Source organism: Oratosquilla oratoria, chromosome 30 (genome assembly GCF_046742065.1).
Source record: "Oratosquilla oratoria isolate Oo_2021 chromosome 30, ASM4674206v1, whole genome shotgun sequence".
NCBI lineage: Eukaryota > Metazoa > Arthropoda > Malacostraca > Stomatopoda > Squillidae > Oratosquilla > Oratosquilla oratoria.
This window is the reverse complement of record NC_134806.1, coordinates 8,438,780-8,448,779: the sequence shown is the minus strand read 5'-3', so window position 1 is coordinate 8,448,779 and position 10,000 is coordinate 8,438,780. Positions and strand designations below refer to the sequence as shown.

Genomic DNA, 10,000 nt, shown 5'->3' with positions numbered 1-10,000 from the left:
CCTATATCGATAGAGATGAACACCTCTGCAGGGTCACCCATATCTAATAGGTCTTGCACGAAAGATGAGACAAAGATCAGCTCGCAAACACAGTCGCAGGACGCAAAACTAATTGGCACGTCCCTAGTGGCGGTACCCAAAAGATACATAGGGCTATACCGAATGTATTGAATAAGCTGGCACCAAAGAAATATGTAACTAGAAACTAGGTGACAAATGAAATTACTGCCTCAGCCTCCCCAAACAGCTATGGTTTGCACAACTAATAAAACAATGGACCTTCCTTTTAGATTATCAATTCCTAAAGGCCGAACTGCTTTGTCTTCATCGATTGTGGTAGCATGCTTCTGAATGGAAACAGTGTACAAGCAGACCTTAGTCTTGGACATCAAACAAATTTAACAATATGACGATCTACACCTTCAACGTGAGAATGCTGTCAGAAGACCACAAGCCATTGAGTTTGGTGGAAGAAATGGAACACATCCACCTAGACATCGTGGTACTGAGTGAAGTTTATAAGGAGGAAAGAAAGTTCATGCAGTCATCACCTGTTTTTCTATTAGATATAAAGACGAGAAAAGATCCATTTCTTTTCAATATAAATCAAGAGATTGTTGGTAACGTAATGAAATAAAGTAGTGTGTCAGATGGGGAAGCCTGGATAATAATTAAGCTATTTAAAATGTACGCTTTGATAATAATTCAGAGTTCAGACGATGAAGCTGAGTCTTTCTGTGATGAAATAATTCATGTCATAAATAGAGAAAAAATAAATACACGTTGGTAATCGGTGACTTCAATGATAAAGTGAGGAAAAGCACGGCAGTTGAATCGGGCATTGGAAAATTTGGAGTAGGGTGAGAGAGAGATGCTGGTCAATTTTGCTCGTCACACATTTCAAAATGAGTCAGTAGAACTTAGTAATGTACCGGAAGTTGCAAATGAAGAAGTAGTGTTCGCTCTGAAAACCATGAAACAAAGAAAAACACATAAGATGATATATCGATAGATCTTTTGAAAGACATATGAGAAAAGTTTGTTGTAGATTAAGTAAATCTAATATATACTGCAAGTCAAGAATGTGTTCCTGAATCATGGTGGAATGATACATTGATTTTACTTCACAAGAAAACAGACATGAATGATTTCAGTGACTCGCAACCGATTTTTTTTTCAAATGTATACAAAGTATTTCCCAAGATTCTTACATATCAAAAGATAGACGAAAACCACCCAAAAGAATAGTCAGGCTTTAAAGGCCAATACTTGACACTAGACCATTTGCAAACGATAAATCAACTAATGAAGAAAACGACAGACACAATAAACATCTGTGTTCAACTTTTGTAGAGTAATGGCAATACTGAATTCTATACACAAACAAGGAGTAAATGAACACATTGTAAGCGTTTAACAGAACATTTATGCAAAATGCACTATTATAACTTCACCAATTAAAAGTACAGAAAAGGTAAGAATCAAGAAAGGAGTACGATAAGGCAAAACAATTTCACCTAAGCTAGATACAGTTTGTGTGGAAGAGATTCACAGAAAACGGAGTTGGAAAGGGAAAGGTACATAAATGGGGGTTATTTCTTTCACTTCATATTTGTTGATAACCTCCTCATTTTAGAAACAGACTTGCAAGATATGCTGAGTAATGTGAAGAAGGAAAGTCTCAAATAAGATTTGAAGATAAATAAAACCAAAACCAAAGAAATTCTCAACTCGAATGTTCAAAGTAATTATAAATGATAGTAAGAGTTTTGAAGAAGTTGAACAGTATAATTATAAAGGTCAGATGCTAAAACTGACGAAAGATAATGAAAATTAGATTAAAAGGTGTATCACAATTGGTTAGAAAATGTTGAGTAAATATGAGCATAGCTGGAAGCTCTCTGCCTAAGTGTCTTAAACATAACGTTTACAATCAGTGTAGAATGCCAGCTTATGTGAAACTTGGAATCCGACGAGAGTGATGGAGACGAATCTAAGGAGTGTGCAAATAAAAATGGAGAAATCAGTGCTGAGAATCACGCTGAGAGACTGGAAGGGGGCAAGTTGTGTGAGAACAATTAGAATGAAAAATATTGTGGAGGTGGCAAAAGAGAAGACCTTAAATAGTGTAGAGAAATTAGCCAAACATGACGGGCGACGGAATAAGTGTTGCTTAACGCCGCGAGACGGGAAGCATGGGGGAGATTAGACAGTGGAGGGACGATATATATATATATATATATATATATATATATATATTATATATATATATATATATATGATGTAAGCGGAATAGGAAACACAGGAGTCTTAGTCTTGAGTTTATTCCTGACTAGTTTCGCAGGTATGCTTTTTCAAAGGAATATGTGTACAAACGGGCTGTGGGCATTATATACATGGGGTGGACCTCACCACCTCTCCGAGTTACCATAGTTGGTGACGAATGTGAACATCACATTGTGGCTAACGTAACAATGAAGAAACCGTGACAATAGCATCGTTTACAAAATTCCCTGCAAAGGATGTGACTGTGCATACTACGGAGAGACATACAGAGGACTTAACAACAGACTCAGGAAACACAAAGCGGACATTAGACACCACCGAGAAACCAACGCTCTAGTTAACCACATTGACACAGAGGGACATTTGGCTAACTGAGAGGGTTCCACCACTCTAGCTAAAGGACTACACAAGAAACAACGGAAAATAATTGAATCACTTTACATTGCCAACCACAAAAACACAAACAAGAGAACTGGTGACTTGAAATGGACAAAATCTACCGCGACACTTGCCCTCCAAGAATGGCTTCCCAGACCCTAAGTAGATACCTTTTTCCCACTTCGGCCTACCCTCTCCAGCTTTCTTCCTTTCACTCTGAAGTTCCTCCATGCTACCTTGCCCCAACTTTTTATCATGATTTATGCTTTTAATACTATTTGTTACTATTTATTTTCAACACTATTATTATTATCATTGTTATTATAACTATTATTTATTTATTATTACTATCATTATATATATTTATGATTTTATCATTTTTATTATTACCATCATTATTATTATTACTTTCATTATCTTTATTATTATTATTGTTATTATTATTGTTACTATTATTATTTAAATATTTAATTTTTCGTTTTTATTATCATTGTTATCACTATTATTGTCATAATTACTATTAATAATTTTTATTTCTTGGTTATTAGTATTATCATTTTTATTATATTTATATTTTTATTTTTATTATTATTATTACTTTTATTTTATTGTTATTATTTTCATTATTATTATTATTACTTCTACTGTATTGCTATTATCATTTTTGTTATTATTGTTAATATTATTATTTAAATATTTATCTTCATTGTTATCATTACTATTGTTACATTTTCTATTAATAATTTCTTTGTTATTAGTGTTATCATATTTAATTGTAAAAATTTCTTCATTGTTACGTTAGCCACAATGTGATGTTCACATTCGTCACCAACTATGGTAACTCGGAGAGGTGGTGAGGTCCACCCTATGTATATAATGCCCACAGCCCGTTTGTACACATATTCCTTTGAAAAAGCATACCTGCGAAACTAGTCAGGAATAAACTCAAGACTAAGACTCCTGTGTTTCCTATTCCGCTTACATCAACCTGTCAGAATGTCTCAATATATATATATATATATATATATATATATATATATATATATGTATATATATATGTATACATATATATATATATATATGTGTGTGTGTGTGTGTGTGTGTGTGTGTGTGTGTGTGTGTGTGTGTGTGTGTGTGTGTGTGTGTGTGTGTGTGTGTGTGTGTGTGTGTGTGTGTGTGTGTGTGTTTGTGTTTGTGTGTTGAGACATTATGACACTGGTCTAGGGCCGAGTTTGTTCCTGACCGGTTTCGCTTATAGCTTCTTCATAGGATTGAAACTCCTGGATAACCCCGACGATATGCATAGTAGACCCGACAACACAATCCCACCAACTAGGCAGGGGACGCGGGTGGGTGGATCTGCAAATGAATAATTAATTCCTTGAAAATAAAATAAAATAAAATAAGATAAAGTAAGATAAGATAAAATAAAATAAAATAAAGTAAAATGCGTTTTCCAAATCACGTTTTAAAAACTAGCAAAAGTGTAGAAATGATGAGAAAACTTACGTGAGTGTAGAATGTGTGGAACCTGCCGGACAAAAGATCATCGGACATTTCTCCACCGATCTAAGTCGGCGCCGTCTTTGTGTTACTCCTAATAGCTGCATATTTCGCTATGTATTTTGACCATTTTATGTCCCCTACTTTTTGGTTCATGTTGTCTTCGGTATAAGGCCTCAATTACCTTTGTCTCCTTGCTAGGCCTTTTCTCAATACTTTTGCCTCTTGCCAATTGGGTAGATGTTTTTCTTTGTCTGCGTGGCCCATCATAAAGTAAGTAACGATCTAAATGTAGTTTACAAGATCCCCTGTAGCAAATGTAAGAAGGCGTACTTTGGCGAAAGGCATAGAGGTCTTCAAAATTAAGGAGCATAAGGCGGATTTGAGAAACCATCGCCTCTCAAATGCGCTGTTGGGCCACGCAGACAAAGAAAAACATCTACCCAATTGGCAAGAGGCAAAGGTATTGAGAAAAGGCCTAGCAAGGAGACAAAGGTAATTGAGGCCTTATACATAGCTACCGAAGACAGCATGAACCAAAAAGTAGGGGACATAAAATGGTCAAAATACATAGCGAAATACGCAGCTATTAGGTGTAACACAGAGACGGCGCCGACTTAGATCGGTGGAGAAATGTCCGATGATCTATTGTCCGGCAGGTTTCACACATTCTACACTCACGTAAGTTTTATCATCATTTTTACAGTTTTACTCGTTTTAGTACGTGATTTGGGAAACGCATTTTATTTTATTTTATTTTATCTTATTAATTTTCAAGGAATTAATTATTTATTCATTTACAGGTCTCTGTCCACCCACCCGCGTCCCCTGCCTAGTTGGTGGGATTGTGGTGTCGGGTCTACTATGTATACCGTCAGCGTTATCCAGGAGTATCAATCCTCTGAAGAAGCTATAAGCGAAACCGGTCAGGAATAAACTCGGCCCTAAACTCGTCATATTCTTCCACCTTCCTCATATATATATATATATATATATATATACATATATACTGTACATATGTATATATACTTTATATATATATATATATATATATATATATATATATGCCTGTACCTACATACATACAAATACACACGCATATATGTATATATATATGTATTATATATACTTATATATATGTATATATATATATATATATATATATATATATATATATATATATATATATATATATATATATATAATTTATCTTATTTGTTCTCAAGGTCTCGTTTCGCATTCCTTCCTTTACAGCCTATTTTGCCCAGTTCATCCGCAGTTTTGAGTTATTATCTAGTATTTTTTCACCATTACTCTTTTGCAGTGGTAACTATCTAAACAAAATATAAAACAATTTCTTTATAGCAGTAATATATATATATATATATATATATATATTATATATATATATGTATATATATATATATATATATATATATATATATATATATATATATATAAATGAATTCAAAGTTTCCACTTGATGAAATGACCCAATATTATATTGGGAAGGTCGGATGTTACCTCCAATGTCATCAAAAGCAAATAGAGTGTAAAACGAAATCCTTCTGATACGAAATTTCCATTTGATTTGATGCCCACTTTCCATCTGTCCCTGTTGTCCTTTGTCTTCGGGAGACTTATTTTCTTCTTGAGACTGAATTTAGTTTTGCAGTTTATCATTCTATGGTCACTGCCTATACCTAGCTATAACAATAACATTGCTAACTATGTTGCTCCATTTCCTAATATGAAATTTATTCCATTCTTTGTTGTTCCATTTGTACTTCTCCAAGTCAATGGTACTGTCTAATGTAGGTTTTATGGTCTCTTGCAGTCTCCTCCGTTCTAATGTACAAATTACGTCCTACACGCTATTGAAAGTGTCCATTATTTTTATGTTCTGCTATAAAAACAAGTTACATCTTACTTCTGTAATTTTTTTGCCTACTCCTTTGTAGCGCACAATTGAATTGTCATGTCCTTCTCTACTTTATCATCAGTGTCACCCACTACCAACGTGTATCTATCTCCTTTCTATCCATTACCCTAATTATACAGTATCATCATGGAACGACAATTTCATCGTCTGAAACTGACTTACTTTCAGTGTATCTTTTCACATTGACCAATCGAAATCCAAGCTACCCTGTCAGATATTTCTTAATTAATCAAGACATCTATTCCATTGAATCTTTCCTTCTCTTTACCTCTATAGTGTAACAGGTGGTGTCCATCTTGTCGCTGCACGAGCTTTTCTTCCTTTTGACCTCAGTCAGTCCCACGATATCCCAGCTGATGTTTTTTGATTTCCTCCATCAAATTCTCCAACTTGTGGTCTTCTAAGTATTCTCATATTGTAAGTGTATATCCTCATCTTCTTAAGGTTGTTTACTTCCGAAAACTTAAATCTGTTTGGATCGTGATTATTCACATTTGGTGGCACCTATTCATAAGCACATGAGGTAATATAGTTGGTCCTTGATTCAACAAGAACAAACGTGATAAGATTGGCTATACTATTCATAATTATTTAGAAGGTTGTGGCAGTAGTCTCACATCTTTGCAACAAAGTTTCTAGTGACATACATCTTTAGTTCCACTTTATTCAATATATTCGGTTGAGCCCTATGTATAAATATGGTGCCAAATGGTACACGCCGTTGTTATTATGACGGGATCCCAAATATCTACGAGAAGTTTCCTTGTTTACCACCAAAGACCTGTGCCAGTCGGCAATGAATCCTGCGACTGTGTGTAATCTGATCTTCGTCTCATCCTTCGTATAAAACCTTCTCTATATGGTGACCCTGCAGAGATTCTCATCTGTTAAATTATATAGTTCTTGTAGTCATCAACATACTCAAACCTGTCTACAAACGTCAATGTGTCAGCTCTCAAATGAATAAACACACACACACACACACATACACACACACACACACACACACATACACACACACACACACATATGTATATACATATATATATGTATCTATATGTATATATATATATATATATATATATGTATGTATACATGTATATAGATATATATATATATATATATATATATAGATTGTGTGTGTGTGTGTGTGTGTGTGTGTGTGTGTGTGTGTGTGTGTGTGTGTGTGTGTGTGTGTGTGTGTGTGTGTGTGTGTGTGTGTGTGTGTGTGTGTGTGTGTGTGTGTGTGTGTGTGTGTGTGTGTGTGTTTTACAGGGAATATGTGTAATTACCTACTTCATGAAATCCCTGAAAAATTTAGTAAGTTCATGAAACCACTGCAACCATCACTAATTGCAGATAATCTCTAAAATTTTGAGGGATTTCGTATAAATACCTATTTTCAAATCAGTGGATGTGTGAAATATTTGATGACAAGCTAATAATAAATCTAACAATAACTACGTGAATGTATGAAATGGTTGATGAAAAGCGACCAACTATTACATCCCAGCAGTTCGATTTCGTGGATGGCGCACATGCGCACGCGCAGTTTCCAAGCATCTGACAACTGTCAATTGTGTTTGGTGTCGTGTAACGTTATTGCAACAGATTGTTATGGATTCCAATATGCCCGAGAATAAAGGAGAAATTTTCAAAAAGCTTCTCTTCGAGAGATAAGAACAAATTAAAAAAAAAAACTACTTCCCAAGGAGGAATACTTCAAGATCATCGAGGAAGTTCAGATTGCAAACAGCCTTACGGACACCTAACAACGTAAACAGTATTATGAACTTACCAAGTAAATTAAAAAAGCGTTTATAAAGTGTTTTGGAAACGCATTCTCGAGTGGGAGAGAGAACATTATGCAAGGTAGCTTTTGCAACACTTAAGTACCATCTAATGCAATTTAGCGTAATTGTGGCGTCTATCCACCCACTACCTCCACTCCTACCCTTCCGGGTTGAAAGTGGTTACCCTCTGAATGTCTTCTCCGCATCATTGCTCACCCTCTTAGAAGGTTTAACTTCGGTTTTAGGAAGACTCTGCAGCAGACCTGCTGTGGATGTCAACCTTAACCAAATACTACCACAGTTACGTTCATACAAATATGATTTTTTATGTCATATTGTTGGACCCACGACGGGGTTTCTGTCAATGACTGCCCATACTAATGGCGAAGTTGAGATTTGTGGGAAGTGGAGCCGAGAAACCAAGTTGGGAATCTAGCATTCCAAATTGCCCCCACGGAAAATACCCTCACCCTCTTTTGCTGTTCTGCGAGGACTGTTCACATTGGGGAGGTGGATATTCGACCTGGGAGGAACTTGGGCATTCTTAGCTGATAGGTAGATCTCACGGCCTACAAGTGTGGCAGAAGGGGGTTAGGGTCGGTTCTGTTAGGGCAGAGTACCTCCAGCCGGAACCTCCTTACTAAGTCTGTTCTTTCTTTTTTTCTTTCTTAGTAATAAACCGCATTAAAAGGCAAAAACTGCCCACTAACACTGGGTAGGAATATAAGAGAAAGTATAAATAAAAAGTCTGGGCTATCTGGTATCAAGGAGATAATGAAACACCCTTTTCTTAAAAAAAATATTATAGCTATCAGGAAAAACATGAGGTGGTTCATTGTCTATTGAAGGTACGATGTTTTTAGTGTAGAGATGTAGAGAAGCTAATAAGAAAGAAGATTCCTGATGACTCAACTATCTACTTCGCGACTGTAGAAGACATATTTGAAATCACCAGACGTGCTTACCGGTCATGGAGGAAAAGATCGCATACTTAAGGAACTGTCAAAAAAAGCACGCTAACATAACCACGTGGGCTGTGGAGACATACAAATCATTCTGCCTTGAGTGTCAACGGAAGGCCAAGAAACAAGTTGCAGCTGGTGTGGTTGTGAAACCCATGGTTAGCTTCCAGAACAACTCAAGAGGACAAGTCGACCTCACTGACACGCAATCACTGTCCGTTAAAAATTGCAAGCGGATCATGGTTTGCCAGGATCATCTCACCAAATTCTGTGTACTTCGTGCTATTACATCTAAGAGAGCGGCAGAAGTTACTTTTCAGCTGATGGACATATTCTTGCCGCGAGGAGCACCAGTCATACTTCGGTCTGACAGTGGCAGTGAGTTCACCGCTCATCTCATCACTGAACTGAAAGATGTGTGGCCCTCCTTCAAACTCATACTTGGTAGACCGTGCCATCCGCAGTGGAGAGGGCCAACAGTGATATAAAAGACATGCTTACTTCCCGGCTTGCAAACAACAACACTAGAGAATGGACTGTTAGCATAAAGTCTGTACAACTCCAAAAGAAGCCGAGTCTTCATGCAGGTATCAAGCGCAGCTCATACGAACCCTTAATTTGGTTGCCCTGCATAAGATTAGCTTCATTTCCTCTACACTTACGGATGACATCACTGAAAGACTGGAAACAGAAAATGAGCTATTTAAGCTCGTCAGCAACCCCACCTCAACAGATGACAACAACCCCACCTCGGCAATCCGACCTTGGCAGATAATGTCAACACCCCCACCTCAGCAAGTGACAATAACTCAGAAGACGATGTCAACAACCCCACCTCTGCAGCTGACGCCAATAACACAACGTAACATTGTTTTTCAAAAGTTTGTTTATTGTATTTTTTTTTAGAGTTTAATAATCCATTTTTCCTGCTGATTTCAAATATGCAATTATTTTTTCTGTATCATCGACCGTTATAGAAATACATATAATTTCAATGTTACCATGTATATTTTGGAATTGTTATGTGGTCTGCTACTAAATGTTTATCTAATTTTCTCTTTCAGATCAATGACTGAACTATTTACCTGTTAAGATGGCTACTAGAGGATGTGAAAATTCTCCTGATACATTTTGCT

General features: G+C 36.2%; 1 protein-coding gene across 1 annotated transcript; it reads left to right on the top strand.

Annotated features, from left to right (window-relative positions):
* Positions 1–8,872: 8,872 nt before the first annotated feature.
* Positions 8,873–9,352, top strand: LOC143041216 (KRAB-A domain-containing protein 2-like). The gene has a single exon (XM_076213060.1). It carries the CDS (start codon positions 8,873–8,875, stop codon positions 9,350–9,352), a length of 480 nt encoding a protein of 159 aa, XP_076069175.1.
* The last annotated feature ends 648 nt before the right edge of the window (positions 9,353–10,000 follow it).

Coding starts and splice junctions, on each gene's coding strand:
- LOC143041216 (XM_076213060.1), top strand. CDS start 8,873: ATGGAGGAAAAGATCGCATACTTAAGGAACTGTCAAAAAAAGCACGCT.